The sequence below is a fragment of the Carassius gibelio genome, chromosome A9 (assembly GCF_023724105.1).
Source record: "Carassius gibelio isolate Cgi1373 ecotype wild population from Czech Republic chromosome A9, carGib1.2-hapl.c, whole genome shotgun sequence".
Taxonomy (NCBI): Eukaryota; Metazoa; Chordata; class Actinopteri; order Cypriniformes; family Cyprinidae; genus Carassius; species Carassius gibelio.
Window position 1 is genome coordinate 13775960 of NC_068379.1, and position 20048 is coordinate 13796007.

At 36.5% G+C, this 20048-nt stretch overlaps 2 protein-coding genes across 2 annotated transcripts in view; both read right to left on the reverse strand.

Annotated features, from left to right (window-relative positions):
* LOC128019670 (aspartate--tRNA ligase, cytoplasmic-like) overlaps positions 1-15793 on the reverse strand; it is a 29028-nt gene extending 13235 nt beyond the window's left edge. The window contains exons 1-8 of the mRNA XM_052605776.1: positions 15616-15793; positions 13453-13555; positions 12830-12859; positions 11831-11888; positions 11051-11143; positions 6406-6508; positions 3109-3211; positions 2608-2688 (exon numbers count right to left, since the gene is read on the reverse strand). Coding sequence (XP_052461736.1) covers positions 2608-2688; positions 3109-3211; positions 6406-6508; positions 11051-11143; positions 11831-11888; positions 12830-12859; positions 13453-13555; positions 15616-15638 — 594 coding nt within the window. The 5' untranslated portion in view covers positions 15639-15793. The remainder of the gene's footprint in view (positions 1-2607; positions 2689-3108; positions 3212-6405; positions 6509-11050; positions 11144-11830; positions 11889-12829; positions 12860-13452; positions 13556-15615) is intronic.
* Positions 15794-17879: 2086 nt separating this feature from the next.
* LOC128019672 (C-X-C chemokine receptor type 4) lies at positions 17880-19836 on the reverse strand. The gene is made up of 2 exons (XM_052605778.1): positions 19745-19836; positions 17880-19467 (listed from the first exon to the last, which is right to left on the reverse strand). Exons 1-2 carry the CDS (start codon positions 19757-19759, stop codon positions 18421-18423), a joined length of 1062 nt encoding a protein of 353 aa, XP_052461738.1. The 5' UTR covers positions 19760-19836; the 3' UTR covers positions 17880-18420.
* Between the last annotated feature and the right edge of the window lie 212 nt (positions 19837-20048).

The following is a 20048-nucleotide window of genomic DNA, read 5'->3' on the forward strand; positions in this document are numbered from 1 at the left end:
AAAGATCGTTTACAAAATGAAAGCTTGCAACAAGCTGGAAATTATACAGACATAGTACACTGTACACTGCTGTTCAAATGCTTGATTTGGAGTCAGTTATATATATATATATATATATATATATATATATATATATATATATATATATATATATATATTTTTTTTTTTTTTTTTTTTTTTTTTTTTATTCAAAGAATCCTTAAGAAAAGGTTTACGCAAAAAACAAGAAATCATCAAATTAGAATGATTTCTGAAGGATCATGTGACACTATGTGAGGACTATAGTAATGGTTGCTGAAAATTTAGCTTTTCCATCACAGGAAAAAATTGCATTCTCAAATATATTTATATATATATATATATATATATATATATAAAATATTTCACATTATTGCTTTATATAAATGTAATGTAATTTCACATTATTGCTTTTTTAATATAAATCCAGCCTTGGTGATAAGACACTTCACAATAATATTCTAAAATTGTAATTATTCACAGTTTTGATATAAATCTGAATCTAGATTCTAAGAGTTTCTCTTGCTGAGGCTCCAAGGCCCCTGAGCACTGGGAATTATGTTTCCTTCGGAGCTGAAGTTTGATCAACAGGCTGCTCATCCTCAGACCGGCCGATAAAACACAGACGTAATGAGGCGGCAGATGCTCTGTCTGACTGACACTGTGGAATCCCAGCAGAGAACACCTGGACAGCAACTGCAGCTGGTTTCGTCTTACTACATAAACACTGCAACACCATTAGCTGTTTGACGTCAAGAAAGACAAGCAGAGACAAGTGCCATTTCTGTGCTGTGTGCAAACTGTGCAAAGTATGCAAATCTTCTGTATGTATGGTATGTCTGGATGACCTTCTGAACTTGCTATGAGAAATCCACACCAGATTATACCATATTATACTATACACCATCTTGTAATGCTCTCAACAATGTAGCTTACTCATTTTTAAGGTCATAGTCATTTTTATTTGTATAGCACAACAAGAATGCTGCTGCTTTAACACATTTAACTCACCCAAACATGAAAATCTAATTTACTCACCCTCATATGGTTCCAAACCTGTATGAATTTCTTTCTTCTATTAAAAAGATATTTTGAGGAAAAGTTTCTTGTTCCCACTGTCTTCCATAGTATTTTATTTCTATTTTTCCAGAAAATGGAAGTCAGTGGGGAACACCATGAGTTTGAATACACACACTATTCAAAATATCTTCTTTTGTGTTCAGTAGAAGAAGAAAAAAACATGCTCGGAACCACTTGAGGGTGAGTAAATTATGACAATTTTCATTTTTCGGGTGAACTATCCCTTGAACTGCAGTTATTCTCAATTCCAGACCTTGAGAACCATTGCTCTGCACATTTTGCATGTCTCTCTTATCCAGTGTTTGGAATAACGGCGTTTAAAAGAACGGCGTTAGGTAACAACGTTATTTTTTCAGTAACGGGGTAATCTAACTAATTACTTTTCCCGTCGTTACAACGCCGTTAACGTTACTGAACGTTAAATGCGGTGCGTTACTATTCAATTGCTTTAATAAACTATGCAATCCGAACGGACCCCTGGCTCACACAACGAGTGATGAGGTGGGTTAATAGGGAGATAAGCGATTATGATTGGCTAAGGCAGAGTCATGTGTTTCATGGTAGCCAATCAGAGCCAGTGTTTTTACACACATGCCGGCACACAAGCCAGTGGCGCCAAACACACACACATACACGCAAGAGCTAAACTGAGATTCGCTGCAGCAGCAGAAATGGCGAGTCAGGAGCAATCTGAGGAAAAGTTGGCATTTTCAAGGTGGAGATATAAGCACTACTTCAAATTCATTGTGGTCAAAGGCAAGAACGTGCATGTAATGTGTGCATGTAATGTGTGATACACGCATCTACAAAGTTAACGTTAGCGGCCAAAAACACTTAAGATGTGCAGGATAAAACTCTTGCTGTCTGTTGACGTGCAATAAATATCGAAAGTTATGTACGAACACCTGTCTGTTCTACTCATTTCAACTGACTTGTGAAAACTGCTAAAAAAAAAAAAAAAACATATTCTTTGACATTTTTGACAATTGACTTTTTTTTTTTTTTTTTTTTTACAGTAACGCAAATAGTTACTTTCCCTGGTAACGAGTTACTTTTATTATAGAGTAATTCAGTTACTAACTCAGTTACTTTTTTGAACAAATAGTGAGTGACTGTAACTAATTGCTTTTTTTTAAGTAACGTTCCCAACAGTGCTCTTACCTGACGCCTTCAGTTCTTTCCCTTATCTGAATCAGGTGCGTTAAATAAGTGAGACATACAATATGTGCACAGCTGTGGTTTTCCAGGACTGGAATGAGAACCCATGCTTTAATGCAAACTGTACTTCAGAAAAATACTAAGCTGTGTGTATACTGTGGCATATGCTTGCATTCCATTCCAAACGAACAGAAATGAAGAGGAGACGCCCTCTTTTAACTCTGTTTGTCTAACTGAACTTTGATTATTATAACACAGAGGGATCTGTTTAATGCTTTAAGCTTTCAGTTGTGTTCTGATCTTTTCTCATCACCCACAATATTTCAACTTTCTCAGCCCTTTGATTCTCACCTCGTCTCCTTCTCCCTCTGGCCTGACAGCATCTTCCAGCTGAAGGGGAAGTCGGGCCTCAGACTGGCTGATCACAAAGATCTGAGATGGACACAGAAAGGGAACGAGAGTATAGGTTATGACTGGATACACGAGTTCTCAATAAAATAAGTAACCTAGCAGAATGTCCAAGCCAATTTCACTGCATGAACTAAAGACCTTCTGCTAAACACCTCATTCTGTGTTCCACATAAGAAAGTAAGTGTCAGAAACTGATGGCCACATATTCATTTTGGAGTGAATTACCAATTTAACAGCAAGTTACTACAGGTGAACTGTACCTGCAAACAGATTCTTGGTAACAATCATTGGTTATAGAACATGAGGCCAAAACAAGTTCTTGTGAGAAAAGATATAGCCTATATTTAATGAAATTTATGAATTTTCAAGTTTCAATATCTACAGAAAACATTCGGAGGTTTTCCCTCAATCAAGTAATGGAGATGAATCTCAGATCTCTACCCTCTCCACATGGAGCTCCACATCCTGCTGGGAACAGCTCTCGATCTTCTGCTCCACCTTCTTCACCACGGCCTCCACGTCAATGATGCTCTCCTTCGTGAGGCTGTAAACAGAAAAATACAGCATGAGGATGAGGGGAAAACATGCTTTTTGACAGCTGACATGACATCCTGAATATTCAAAATGTAAAATTCTTGTATAAGCATTACACAAAGTATTAATAGAGTTTTAAAGATTACATGGGAAAAGTTTGGGATTGGTAAGATTTTTGTTTGTTGTTTTACACGCACCAAGGCAATGCAATTCAGAAATAATTATAATATGCTGATTGGTAACCAAGAATAGTTTATTATCAATAATGAACAGAACAAAAATGTTCAGAAATGTGAGATGTGTGGAAAGTCTTGTGATGATGATCCGAAACAACTGAATCATTTCAGAACAGAAATTAGGTGTTTTTTTCAGAGCAGCACCTATGAAATAGAAACTGCAGAACCACTTTATGGAAACTAATGAAATAATTTTGTTAGGCAACAGTCTCTTTGCAACTCAATCTTTGTCACATGGTATGCGTAGTTCTGCTTTTACAATTCAAACAAACAGATTGCTGCTGTGAAGACAAACCACACTGCATTCAAATCTGTGTGGATTTTAAGTTTAAAAGAAAAAAGAAAAAACTTTCAAAGGCCATGGGTTTCCCATCTCCACAAATGCTGCTAAAATATTAGCAGTTGAGTAAATGGTTCATCTTAAAATTGAAATCTGCTCATTTACTTAACCTCCAGTTTTTCCAAATTAATTTTCAGTGGAATACAAAATTAGAAACGTTTGATGGATATTTAGATACAATTTTTTTAAAGCTTGACAAACAGAGTCACTTCTAACTATCCTTCACAATCTGTCAAGAAATAAAACAAGCCAACCGGGTTTGAAATGACATGAGGGCGAGTAACTGATGACAGAATCTTTCATTTTGGATGACCTACTCCTTTTAGTGGAACAATTTAAGATTGGCAAGACTGAGCTTTGTCGCCTCTCTAAGGTCAGACGTTAAGATAATGGCCAACTGTCTGCTTCACAAACAGACGGCACAAATTGAGACTGCAACCTTCAGCTCCAATCATTACAAAGGAGTAATGAGAGACCAGAGAGAGAGAGAAAATGAGATGCGCCGGTCCCTGCCAGCTGCTGCTCAGAGAGAGGCCACATCGCTCTGGGATCGGTTCTGCTCGCACAGCCCTCTCTAACAATCTCCATACAGACACGCTGCTCTTCATAAATCCTGATTAAGTCTGCTAAGCCACCCATGATGGGCACTGCATTAGTGCTTGTGTATTGAAAGAACACTGGCCTGAAGGGAGCGATGGATATAAAGAGAGGATTATACAGGGGGAGAGCGTGTTTGACCTGCCCTCTGAGTGTGCTCTTTATCACACAGCAATGATTTTCAACAAGCTTCAGTGATGAGGAATATACATCCACTGACCCACTGACCATCAGCTAGGGGGAGCTGTGCCCCAAAGCACACGGTGTGCGTCTGGAACGTCTCTGTATAGGTTTGAGGTGGCAAGGAACACCAGGCAAGAAACTGTGATCAGGGTCAGGAGCATTGTTCAGGAACCACTGCTTAATAATCTTATTATGAATGAATATATGGCATGAACAGGACATGGTGTAAAAAAAACATTGTGAAAAAAAAAAAAAACGTACATTTACTGTGCACATCAGCAGTGAGTGGCTTTAAAGCTTGGTTTGGATCCTTTTAAGATAAATTTCAATAAATGCAAAGGACCCTGTGATATTCAAACTAAGAAGCTAAATGTTACAGTGATTTACCATAGTACACGTGAAAATAAGCATTAATCATAGTAAAACTTACTATAATGTATGGGTCGATAACTTTTAAAAATAGCAGCATTTGTAATATGATAAAAGAAACCAACATACAATGATAAATACATAAATATATATTCTGCCAAGGATTATATAACATTCAATTCAGTAATACAAGCTATATATATATATATATATATATATATATAAAATTAAAAAAACAGCTCATCTAATAAAATTCAGTCAGAACATTATTCTCTAACATATGCGTTTCAATCTTCATCTTGAAGTATTCAAAGTAAACCTGCATGATATTTTTCAGCAATAAAATAAAAAACCTTGAATGAATCATGTTTGTAGGGAATATGTGCTTCTAATAGAATAATGCCACCAACAGAGATATACATTATTTGAAAATTATAGCATTATTTTTGATCATTCTGGAACTTTGGAAATATTATACTGATATTAATTATGTATTTGGTATAAATAAATTGGGTGTGTTAACCATGCTGCAACAATAAAGTAAAAAATGGCATATTATGTGGCAACCAGATTATTTCTGCCACATCCTCTAACTGAAGCTCTTAATTTAACCGTTTTGTTACTCCACCAACATTTACGTAAGACAAATAGGGAAAGTTTTTCTGCAAAACTGGATTCAATGATCTGTGAGCTTCATTTAAGATTTCTGCTGAAGTGAAATCGTTCAGTTAGAAAAGAAATAATTAAGTGCACAGATATCAACCAGGACCCTTTGAGTCAAGAACAATCCCATTCATCTGCAAGCAATGGCTAAAAAATCAACAGCGTAAGGAAAGGGAAAGGAACTACCCAGACTACAACACCCTTCCTAATTCATGACTCATAATGTGAATAGAGTTTAACCAGTATTCAATGCTGCATGAGCAAACAGAGAATGTTAGCCCAGTCAAGATACAAACCCTCTGATCCTCTTAAAAGAACAGAAGTGGACTTGAAAACAAGCGAACAAGCCTTGTCTATCATACAGTTGTGAAAGCGTACTATCTTACGAAACATTTAGTGCAAGAAAGCAACAGAATGAACCATGCAAATGTTCAAACATTTCCATACATCCAGACTGAAACGATACTAAGAAAAAAAAATTGCACCTAATATGGTAGGAATTTAAAAGTTTCAGTTTTGTATTTGTGAGTGAATGTTTGTCCTATTGTCCCACAACCCTCTATTTGACCCAAACACATAGTCATTCACTCAAGCTATACTTTAAAGTAGACATGTCTCTCTGATGTATCTACTGTTTGTTGTTTTAAAGGGAATGACCCATTATGGTGTTGAGGGAAAGCAGTATCCGACTCCAAAAACAGAGCTGTTGTTCAAAGTGAAACTTCATTGATTGCCACTTAAGCGTTAAAATGGCATGAGTTGCCATGGCTTCACTTTTCCCACCATTGTTTGACAGGAAGCGTGGCCTATACTCACTTAGCTGCAAACTTGACCATCTGCTTGCTTGCACGTTCTCCCACAGCGAGCAAGGCCTGCACGGTAAACTGCTGGTGACGAAGGACCAAGAAGCACTGTTTCCCTAAAGAAAAAAAACAACCTGTCAGAACACACATCTCAGCATACCTTAAAACCAGAGCAGGCACTTACTGCCCAAGTCAAAGAGTCCACAAATATAACTTAATACAAATGAATACTCAATTCTGCAAGGATGCATTAATCAGATCAAAAGTGACTGTATAACAACATTTCTAATGTTACAAAAAATGCAATATTAAATAAATGTTGTTCTTTTTGATTTTGATCATTAAATAATCCTAAAAACACATTAAGCAGCAAAACCATTTTCAACAGTGAAAATATAAAATTTTCTTGAGCACTGAACCACTATATTAGAATGATTTCTGAAAGATCATGTAACACTGAAGACTGGAGTAACAGCAGCTGTATATTAACATTTGCCATCCAAAATATGTTAAAATATACAAATAGAAAAGAGTTATTTTAAACTGTAAAATGCACAATATTTCTGTTTATAATAAATGTAGGCTTGGTGAGCATATTAGACAATTCAAACAATTGTAATAACATTTTACCGACTTGAATATGTAACAGGATAGAATAGAATAGAAGTAGTAGAATAAATTTTACTAGTTATGGTTCTCAAAGTCTGAGAACAACAACAGCACGACTAAAACACAATAATAATGTGCTATAATGATGTGCCCACTTTCACAAATCAAACAGACACCTGAAATATCTGAAATATAGCACATTATAATATATATATATATATATATATATATATATATATATATATATATATAACATACAGAGCTAACAAATATTGCTACAAATGTGATTGCATCATATAATAATTGCTGTTAACAGTGTTCATGTTTGTGTTGTCTTGTATACATTTTTCTGAAGATTCCTGTCATATTCACATAAACTGACCATCACCACTTATAAGCTACTACTAAATATTGTAGAAACTTAATTTTCTGTAAAGTTGCTTTGCAATGATTTCTATCGTAAAAAGTGCTATACAAATAAACTTGAATTGAATTCTTGAATTGAATGAATATGCATTGTAATTACCGTTTCATGTCATCTTTATAGAAACTAACCTGATTACAAAACCAGAACTAAAAGTATAAGTAAATCATCAATACAAATAAAACTATTATTAGATGCATTAACATATTTAAACCTCTAACAAATCAGTGCTTCAAACTGTGGTTTGGGTTAGCCTTGAACCTGTAGCACTGAGACCAAAATAGCACAGGGTTTCCACCGTCGGGCCAGAAGTTCCGCTGTGCTTCACTAAAACATGCCCTTTACACATCTCTCAGGAACAACGTCACACAACCCTATAATTTCACCAACAAAGACAAGTTATCAGAAAACTAATAAGAAATAAGTCACTGGAACTAGTGCAATGACAAAATGAACACGATAAAAGCAGCCGTTTGTTTGCATGCTTTGTTAAATATTTAAAACCAAAAGCATCAATGTTTTACTATATTAAGTGATACATTGGTCATAATTAATTAATTAATCAGGATTGAAAATTATAGTCACACAGAAATAAAGATTTACGAACATATCCTGCTTATTCAGTCAAGTCTGTTTCTGTTTATTTGTAGTCACAATAGCTTATATAGCTACATCACATTTAGAAAGAATGATCAACTATATTTTTATAAAAGCTCCCAAACAAAAAACATTATCATATATTTATGACATAGACTACGCGGAACTAAACTCTCGAAACAAGACTAATGACAGATAAAATATGTTACTTAATAAATAGATGAATGTGATAGAGCTGAAGTCCAATTCCAAGTGGTCGCAATTTACCATGTTTACTAAGGCAACGTTAATGCGTGGCGTGGATAGTCTTTTTCATCGCTTATAAATATTTCTGCCTTATATGGCAATTATAATTCACATAGAATTAAGGTATTTCAAACACTAGCTGCTGACTTATTTTAAAAAGATTTTAATGTTGGTGTTGCTGTTAACTTTATGAAATGATGCGCAGTAGGGATGCACCGAAATGAAAATTCTTGGCCGAAACCGAAAACCGAAAAAGAGAAAACCAAGGCCGAAAACCGAAACCGAAACACCGAAAGAAATTATGCCAATTATTAGTATCATTGCATTTATTGCTATGACCCTGTACTAACTTTACTAAAATTAAGACATTGCAATCGCATAAATTAATATTAAAGTTTCAAAGATAATTACAATTACATAACTTAAAAAAAAAGAAAAAAGAAAAATACAATTACAAATGATGCAAATATTTATTAAGCACATTGCAACAATGCACAGTATAAAATAAAATTCAAACTAAAAATTTATCCCACTCATGTGTATATTTAATAATAATGTACAGGCCTACTGGCCTGCAGAAAGGTTTTAAAATGAACAGTTCTCTTCAAGTGCATTTGAATTTTTTCTATGTAGGACTAGAAAGTGCATCACTTCTCCAGTTGGCAAGACTGTTATCACTTCTGGGGATGGGGACTTCAGACAGATAACCATCTAGCTGTTGAGCAGTTGAGCTTGTCATCTGCCTGACATTTGAGAAATATTTGAGAGAGTGTATTTAAATAGGGCCAGGGCATAAATAAACATTTTTTATCAAATTAAAGCAGAAATCTAGCAGAAAATCTAGCATAAATATGGCTACAATTTGATATTATGTATGTGTGTGTATAAGAACAAAATAGCCGATGGTGCATGCCCCTCATCTGGTGCAGAGACCAGTCTTTTTTTCTGCGCTCTGATCTGTCTCCTGCGCTTGGCGCTTCTCCATCTCCACGCGGGTTCTCCGCATCCAGCGCGGCCTGGATCATTTCTCGTGCGCGCTGCCTTATTTCCGCATCCAAGTAATTGTCTTTATAACGCGGATCAAGCACATTCGCGATGAAGTGCAGAGGATCCGAAAAGATCTCAGTGAGACGTGTGCTAACAGACTCTATAAGACTGTACTTTTCTTTGTTTTTACTTCGTGGTCCGTCTTAATCTCTTTGTTAGGAGACGCTTTAGTGCTGCGAATAAAGGAATAAGAAGAGAGAGAATGTTCTCACTGGTGTTAAGTGAATGTCGCGTGGAGCTCGTGGTCTGCGCTTTGCAGGTGCACGTGCAGGTCGCGGTTTCTTTTTGCGTCATCACAACATTTCGGCCGTGTTGTTTCGGTGATAAAAGTCTATCGGCCGAAAACCGAAAAGGCCATTTTCGGCCGAAAATTTTCGGTGGCCGAAATTTCGGTGCATCCCTAATGCGCAGTGCTTATGCTCTCCAGACGCAGAGAAACTCCGCCTTTGTTCATAACCACTCCTCTAGCCCCAGCTAACCCGCTTTGGCCCGAGCACCGGAAGTGACCGTGGAAACACGACTGGCCCTGGCATACACTAGCACGCCTGCTTTTGGCACAACAGTGGAAACGCGGCTAATGCGTGCAGTTTTGACTTGTCACCACCAAATTGCTAATCAGACACCTTGAGAGTGAACAAACTGTGATTTGTGTAAACCTGACACGGATCTGGTCAAGATCAGAGACCACCCAGACTCTTTGAAGTCCCCCTCAGTGTTCAGAGTCAGTCAGACAGACAGCTGAGTGGTAGTTTAAAACAGACCCTTCATCACAGAACAAAAACAGGATGTTTTCATGCTGAAGGACATCCTTCAGCACAGAGCACACTGACAGAAGGAATGAAGCTGGAGGTTAAATGATCATTGACATGGAAGTTGTTGTGGAAGGAAACTTTAGTTATACAGTCATATTACATGGTATATTCATTACTGAACTTTTAAACCAGTCGTCTAAGTGAGAACCTCTCAGACTTGGATTGTGTGGGACAGACAGGGGAAGCCACAAAGTTTCATTTAAGCTGAGGATTCAACCAAATAGTTTCTATTAATGTCAGTTCTCTAGTGAAAATGTCCACTACCTAAATAAAATTTCAACAGCATTGCAATTCATCCAAATAAAAATTTGACACAGATAAGGCACATATTGACGGCACCCATATCACCCATGGCCCTAATCACCTCCATTAACCACAAGTACAGAAAATTGCAGCACTGAAAAGTGGGAAAAATGTTATATTATATCTTATAGATATTATAAACCTTATTCACATGCATATTTTGGCAAATGCAGCAAAGGTCACTTCCAAATTAAGCAGCTTTATCCTGATCGAAGTACAAATTTGACTTTTTAAAGTAAAAAAAAAAAAAAACAATCGAATGCAAAATCCACAGAGAAAAATAGTTCACCTCAATGTTTCATAAAATTCCCTAATTATGATAATGCCCATAATTTCTGTTATTCATATTGAAGCCTTTCAATATAAATAGAGATTTTTTTTTCTTCATTTTAAACAACTTAAATTCCATTTTAAGGTATAAACATTTCTAGCAGTTCTTGCGTTATCTAATGTTTAGACTAGAGGAACTGTAATTTTAGTGTTTATTAATGCAATAATACAGCCTGCATGTCAATTAGGAAACCCTTGAGCTTTGGTAAGAGCAGCTTCCAAGTGTTGAAATGAACTGAGCAACGCTTCCAACAGCAGATGAGCTTGTGTAATAGTGAGGAGGCGTTTACCTTTAGCTCTGCTGGTGTGAATTCTGGCGCGCACCCAGATCTGCTGCTCTGCCTTCTCGGGTGTCAGGTCCTGGACACGCACCAGCGCCCTGTCTGCCTCAATCCAGGAGAGAGAAAGAAAGTCTCAGAGAGAAGATATCAAAGACGACAGGCCTCCCCCCCTGTACACAGACCCCCACAAAGACATTCACTCGGATTACAAAGCCACTGGGAGGAGGGCTAATAAATATGAAACATAACAGGCCCCGTCTGAAAGGTGACCATCATGTGAATTCTTCTGCATTTTGACAAATACAGCGTCACCCTGCCTCCTCTGACTCATATTATGACTTTATTGTGAGGCGGCAAAGATGGGTGGCCCCGTTCAACCCCAGTAAAGGTGCTCAGGGCGTTTGGCTGATCCGGAATCCACCCACATGAAAGCTTTGTCTATCTCTGCCTGAGAGGAATGCTGCTGCGAGACGACTTTGTTCTGAAGCAGCAGAGCTTAAAAACTTGCAGCCGGACAGTTGGGAGTAATGTCATCCCAATTTCTCATCCGAGATTCATCTCGTAGTGTTAATCTAGACTATTACGTGTGACGGCGAGGGAAGGAACATAGGGGAGAGCTAAAGGGGTCATCAAGGAGATCCTGACAGCATTAGACTATCTATTAAGCTAAATGGCATTCCTAATTATCATTCTACAGCTAATTTTGCTATAGGAAACCGGTCTATATTCATCCTGTGGGAGCAAGATAACCTCATATATCTCCACTTAAAAACTGAAAAGAACACTTACCTAGTTTCTGCTGGGATTGGACCATAGGACAGATCCCATAGCGATCCTTGGCAAAGTCCTGGAACAAGAAGAGAAGAAGAAGGGGTGGCAATGAAACTTAAAGGAACAGTTCATTAAAAAGATAAACAATTAATTGTTTTATCATTTATTCACCCTCATGTCATTTAAAACATTACTTTCTTTCTGTGTAAATATCCAAGCCTCAAGAAGGATGTAAACCACCACAAAAGCATCATAAAAGAAGCCCATTTGAGTGATACATAGCAAGTCAAAGAAACCTAAATTAGTTCACCCATTAAAAATTCAGTAAGTTATCACTGATAATAATCCATTCCAGTAAGATGTTAATTTGAGAACCTTGTGAAAGGATCATGGATCATCAATGAGCTCAATGTAAGAACTGAATTAGTTCAATTCATAAACAAATCGTCAGACTGGTTTTGTGAACTGCATCGACCAATTCATTGATAAACTAAAGAATGACTGACAATGACAGACATTGCAAGGATTATATCAAGATATTCAGTGAATGATCACAACAATTTGTCCCAGGAACTTTTTTTTGTCCCCAGACCTGTTGCTGTCTGAATTTCCATCGTGGACCAAAGTACGGTGAAGATTAGGCAAATAGTCTGATGACGTAGGACTGCGTGTGACTGCTCCTCCCAGTCCAAGAGGGGCTACTAATGTCAGTCTTTTTTTTTTTTGCCTACGTTTTCTGTTCCCTCTGGATTTCCATTTTCTGGAAAGTTCCTGCATTGGCAACAGGCTTTTACTTACTCAGAAAAGATCCAGACCCTATTCATTGTAATTCACCAAGTAAAAAAATAAAAAATAATTATTTTTCCAAAATAGATTCATAATGTATTTGAAACACTAGGTAAATACATTAAATAATTTACTTTTTTTTTGGTGAACTATTTCTTTAACGCTTGATTTGGCTAAAAAAAAGACAGGAAATGTGTATTTGGCAGTGAACAGTAAATGAACAATACTTACATCCTCATCAGCTTCCTGCTGCTCAGCAGCCTGAATCAAACAGAAAAACTGATTTCAATAAAACTTCAACAGTAGAGGGAATAACATACCCTTAGTAAGAACTAATATGAAGATTAAAAACATGCTGATTATTCTGGAGAAAAGCAAGTATTGCAAGTTCATTTTAAAATCCAACCAAACTGCAATGATACAAATTCAAACACTTACTCACGTCTGCAAGTACATCCGAGTGCCAACATGGAAGATGATATGACTTTTCTAGGTTTATTTATTTAACTTTTCTAAATTATTCAAATCATTGCGTAAATTTAAGTAAGAATGATTTTCCACATTTGCTCCTCTCATGTTTCCTGTATCTGAATCAATCATTTGACAAAATGTTTTGCAAATGTCCAGCAGGCAATAAAATAAAAAATAAATAAAAAATCTTCACAGCTCCTTTATTAAGCAAACAAAATAAGCTAGATGCTCATTTTGGCCATTTAAAATATTGGGTAAATATTTTCTGGATGCACAAATTCCAAAGAACTTGAATTGCAAAACAAAGGAAACTCCTCCTTATAGCAGTGGTGGGCCATGAGCCCCGTAGTGGGCAGGGTTTGCTTCTCCTGGCGCACACTCACCAGCTTGGCCTGCTTCTCTGCCTTCTTTGCAGCTTTCTCTGCTTCCTTCTGCTGTTTCTTCAGGCCTTTCTTCGACTGGGCCTGCTGCTCCTCCTCACCGGCTCTAAAACAGGAAGACACCAGTCACACCACACAACAAAAAGTTCTGTCAAACTTCCATCTACCTTTTTTAAACTTCCTTCCGGGAAATTTTTCTAAAAGATGGGGAAAAGCATTCCAACCTCGGCTTACACACATAGGCACAGCATCCCGTTTGCTTTTACGTTGCTGCATCTTTCATCTATTGTTTCAACATTTCCAAAAAACAACAGAAGCTAAATTAGACTTTATCAGTAATGTTTGCTCGTTTGTGCTCCTGTGTTCTAGGCAGTCTAGTTCTAGCAGTAGAGGAGGAGTTATCTCTGTCTACAGAAGCACATATGAAATATCATTCAGGCAATATGGTTCTCCCATACTGTAGCGAGCGACAGACTGATTTAACAGTTAAGAACGGAAACTAGTGCATGAAAGTGACAGTAATAATGGTCAATAATGAAATGTGTTATTTTATTTCACTTCTAATAATGTGAACCAACACATTAAAGATGCTGTATTATTCAATTACATGACACTGGCCACTCTGCTCTAGATAAGAACTGGCAATTAAAAAACTCATAAACACCAGATTATTTCCTCTATATAATCATATGACAGGAACCAAGCTTATATATATATATATATATATATATATATATACACACAAACACACACACACATATATATGGGTCAAAGACGAAAAAGTGTTTAACCATAATAGAAAAGTGTAATACTGCTTTGAACTGTTGTAGTTCCTAGGTTTTGCCCATTTGTCAGTAAGAATTTTGTACTAATTTAAAACACAATCAAATTTAGTATGGTCCATTATTCATTTAGTTATTTTAATATGTACACGTCAGAATAAGCATGTTGTTTGAATTTTTGCATAAATATTGTGTTACACTGAATGACAATGTAACATTATTTCAACCAAATTTTGACATTTTATTCTCCAAAAACTTATTTAAAACCTTAAAAGTAGACATTTTACTTACATTTAATGTGCTTTCTATTGACACAAAATCACTTTTGTACATTCTTCTTGATGCGGACATCTTAACGTCTTTGACCCATATATATATATATATATATATATATATATATATATATATATATATATATATATATATAAGCACTAGTTTACATACTGTTTGTCTCGCAATGGAAAAAATAAGATAAATTCCTCTGAAATGACTCTCCTTTTTGGCATTAACACCTGAGTCCTTGCCACGTCAGACAGCAGATGTTATCACGTGACTCTTCAAATTGTGGTTTATATATTACACCATAGACATTACAGCCTAGTTCACATAACACTGCTTTAGGCACAGCATAGCATTATTATGTAAATAATCAATTATTCAACTGCTAATAATTCAAATGAAAAGATCAATGTATTTGCAGTTTACAATGTCAATTCCATTTCTGTGATCAAAACAAATCTTACTTTCACTTTTTGTTTAAAATTTTAATCTCACCTTTTTTTTTTTTTTTTTACACTACTCTCTCTTATGTGATCCAAACCTACTGATTGATTCACTTTCATTAGTTTACAGGAGATTTTCCACCTTGATTGTTGGATATGCTGTTCTTTTGAGAATGTTTTCAACATTCATAATGCTAATAATTGTTTCTTTAGTAGTAAATTAACATTAACAGACATTTCTTTGAAAATTAAAAACGGGTAACTACCTGCATCTAGTACATCATATACACTGCTTGCAAATGTCAAATGTTTTATTTTATAACGTAAAATTCCTCCACACTAACTCGGTTTATTGACTGTATGGCATTTTAAACGGCCCCACGATAGAAAGTCAGTAAACTGATTCCCAACTAACAAAATATTATACACACCTACAAGTTAAAACTGCTGCAAAAGGTTGTCTACCACGTCTGATCTAAACCTGTTCAACTCCAAATGTTAGTTTATAAAGACACTGTTCATCTGTCATAGTTAAAGGTCTCTAAGCTACTGATGCAATCACCTGCAACTCTATTAGACACAGCTAGCACCAAGGCAAGCTAATCAAAGCCCTGACCACAAATATTACACTTCAGCAGAAAACAACGAGATTGTATTCTCACCCTTGTACATTTTCTTTAGTCATAGTTCAGCTCTAAAGGGATGTAGTGAAACAAAAGCACTAGATATTCAAGATTTTAGATGTGTTGGTGTGCAATGACAGCCACCCGGAACAAGGGACATGTGGAGAAGAGATGGAAGTGTTTTGATGTTGCACATTCACGACTTCGTCGCCAGTCCGTGTACGACAAGTCTCCACGTCTAAAGGTTCCTAGTGACCGCTTGTTCCGCACACGCTCGCAGTGCAGTTCGTCTTTCAGCTGCTTAGTTTGTCTAAATAAAATGATATGAAATAATTATGTATTAACAGTGCAATACTACTGTCATTACATAAGAATAATAATAATAAAAAATCAGTTAAATCATTACAATATAAATGTTGTGATTATGTTTTGTCGATATGGTTCATTGGTTAATTACGGGCTGCTAAGTTGCTTCTGTAAACTGATGATTATTAATTTCTGAGAAACATATACTGAAGCACATAATATACACAGTATATATTACATGGATACTGTATATATTATTTATGTTTATCGGTATGATTGCTTAATATAACCAGGGTCAGTGGATAATTAAAGAGAACATCCAATAAATAAATAACATCCAAACCCCTTTTCTCTTGAGTTTCAGACCACCATTTCTGTTTGCTCTATTCAGTTGTGTTGTAGGGGAATAGAAAAAGTCTTTCAGGATTTAATGATCACGTGAGGTCCTCTTGATGAAGGAAACTGCCTTCCTGATTCTTCAGCCGAAACAATATAAACGTAAAAAAAAAAAAAAAATTGGCAAGAATAGGAAATAGAGTCTGAAATAAAGCTCCCTTTACAGCTTCACACATTTAAATAACAGGTTGATTATATTTCTTACCATATTTCAGAGGAGGCTGCTTTAAAAAGTAGCCTAACTAATTCTTATTTTTTATTAGTTTCTAAATATTATACTTTCTGTGCATGTTCTTTTGTTCTCACATAATTCTTTTCTTTAAGTCATTAATTATTAAAGGGCATGAATTATCAAAGGGCTTTGATTTGAGTGTTTGGATGAACTTCACATCTGTTTTTGACCTGTGGTGTGCTTGGCTACGGTCTGTCGGAGTTGTGGAGTTTGATAAAATAGGGTTTTCACGGCAGCAGATTACCAGAAGCTCCTTGTGGCTGGTCTCTTTTCAAATGGCAGTTTAGAGATGGGAGAGATGGTCCAGCTGAGCTCAATGGAGTGTTAATGGTGTGGCGTGGCTTCTGAGAACAACTCTGCATGCGAACGACAGAACCATTCCAGAACATTTCCAAATGAACAAAATGAAGCACTGAAACCTTAAAGTCTGATGCAGGGTACTTCACACCTCACTGGACTCTTTAGAATGGTAATTTTAACCCTCACAGTGCTATACAAAGTGGTGTATAGTTTCTTCAATGCTGCTAACTTGCTTAGACCACGATGTGATGACTGAAATCTTTGCATTGCAAACATATGTCAAATATGCATGCGTGTATTAACTGTAATTCTGTAAAATTCTTATATATGTTATTTTTATTATTTACATTTAGATTTAGTCATTTAGCAGATGCTTTTATGCAAAGTGACTTACAAATGAGGACAATAAAAGCAGTCAAAACTAACTGACAATATATAAGTGCGAAGTATAAAATATAAAAGTTTAAAAGGTATATGATTCCTTCTTATTTGTAATAATTGTTCAATTGATTTTAATTTGTGCTGATTTAAATTTTAATGAAACTTTTTATATTTGTTATATAATAAATCACTTTATTGGATTTATGAGAATTGTTAGTGAAAATAATGTATCTAATAAAACTAAAACTTCAAAGACATCAAGAAGAGGACATATACTATATTATGTATTCTGCAGATTTTATCACGTCACACTTTACATCTTCAAACTAGCCTTTTATCTTGTTTTGCTTGTTATCTGATACAACAACAGAAGTCCCGAAGGAAGGCCAGTTCTGCCCCTGTGTAGTTTGATGGGTGTCTTGTATCAGCAGTTGCTTAAAATGCTAAAGAACACAGATGTTCTTAAAATTACAGACCCTCTCCTCAGCCATTCTGTTCAGCGGGAGATCAGGTGGAGCTTTTGTTTTGGTAATTTGACAGACCTCCATTCCACTTCAGCTCTACCCTACCCCCACTGAGAGATTGGGGTTGAGGGGCGTGTATATGTATGTATGTATGCATGTGTGTGTGTGGTTGGGAGGGGGGTCTGCTCACTTGAGCGAAGTAACGACGACACTGTCACACCTCATTAAAATCTGTGATATTTAGGTTTTATTATCAAACAGGAGTCAGAATGCAACAATTGACATGATTAAACAACCCCTAAAAAAAAAAAAAATACAGTGTGGGCTACCATTTTAATAAATATCAAAAAGCTTATGGGGAAATAGGAACAGTTAAGTGCACACACACACACACACACACACACACACACACACAATGCCAAACAATGAACTATGTACAAATAATTTACACTACACATTCTGAATCAGCCAAAAGACTATGCAACAGTTTGCTAAAATTTCCTGAGAATAACTGCAAGTATACAGACTTTGCAATAAATGTACCTCAAAAAACAAAGTACTATCATTAAAAAAAGAAAAGAAAGATGGTGTAGCAGTTGCAGTTGAATAAAAACAAAAGAAAAATAAGTGTTACAAAATAACAATTATCAACACAACAACATTACAATATAAAAAAAAAGTGTAGTCAAGTCCTTTTTAAAATAAAATACAAATAAAATGAAAGCTTAGTCATCCACGTAGGAAAGTTTTATGTACAAGTGTCCATTAACTGGACAGGACAGTGGATGACTCTGACTCAGTAGATACTGATGATATAGGACCTCTTTTCTTGGTCAACATTTTGTGACTTGATTTACTGCTGATGCTCAGAGCGCTACGCGCAGATTTACTGAATCTGACTCCCAGGAAAGCATACAGGATGGGGTTGAGACAGCAGTGGAAATACGCAAGCGCCTCAGTAAAGAAGATCCATTTCTCCAGACCCTGCTCCAGGAAACAGCTGTGAGAAATGACATTCAACATCACCAGAGTGTCCACTAGGATGCCGACACAGTAAGGCAACCAGCAGATGAAGAAGCAGAGGATGAGGATGACAGTTGTCTTCAGAGCCTTCTTCTTCAGGGTCTGACCTTTGGAGTTCTTGGACAGTTTTGAGATGATGATGCAGTAACAGGTCAGAATGATCAGACCAGGCAGCAAAAAGCCGACGAAGATGTGCTGGAAGCGGAACCCAGCCTTCCACGCCGTGTTCCCTTGGAGCGGGTAGGTATGCTCGCAGATAGTATTCATGCTCGTATTGTGGACTTTAGCGAACACCAGATCGGGGACGGTGAGTAGGGTCGCCGGGAGCCAAACTCCAAGGTAGATCACCTTTTCTGCAAGCACAATCCTAAACTTCTGGCTGTTTGTGGCACGGACAACTGCCAGATACCTATCCAGGCTGATGAAGGCCAGAATCAGCACGCTGCTGTACAAATTCAGAGTGTAGATCATATTGACAGCGACGCACAGAAATCCCCCAAAATGCCATCCGCTGACCGCATCCACAGCCCAAAAGGGTAAAGTGAGAACAAACAGGAGATCGGCGATGGAGAGGTGCAACCTGTACTTGTCTGTCATGTTCTTCGACTTCTTTTGGAAGCCCATCACAAGCACGACAAGTCCATTGCCAATGATTCCCAGGACAAATATAATCCCGTATACAATAGGAAGGAAGATCTTTTGGAAGTAATTGCTGACTGATAGGTCACAAAATTCGTCAGAGTAATAGTCTCCAGACCCGGAGTCTGAGCTGTTGTCTAAAATGATGTGCTGCAGAAAAGATCAGCATATTGATTACTTTCCCATGAAGAATATGTTAAAAAAAATCGCAAAGTTAAATCAAACATTTAAAATTGTAAATATATTTAAAAACATTAAAACCGATATGTTTTTAAAAACTAAAAAACATTTTAGAAAAAAAATAAATAAAACTAAATGGTAAACTGTGACACCCAAAAATGCGGTCTACAAGGCATGAGAAAAACAATAAGTAATTAATTAAATATCAGACTACAGAGCATTTAACATTTGTCTTAAATCAACTTACATCGTAAAATTCCATGTCCTTAAAGTAGATGAACGCAGAACCTGCGCAAAAAAGTCTCCACACACTTCAGTCAACGGATCTCCCGCAGCAGTATTTAAATAGTTTGACACGCCCCTTTTTATTCATTAGAGGGGGACCATGACGTGGGCGGAGCTCAGCAGGGCAGCGCTCTCGTGGGCAGTATTATGAATGCACGCTGCCTCTAATGGTTATTGACATAACCTTTATATTTGTATCTTTCACTCGTGCCTGTTACAAAAATCGTTTGTACAGAGACTTTTTGCTGCTATCAATGGCACTGTTT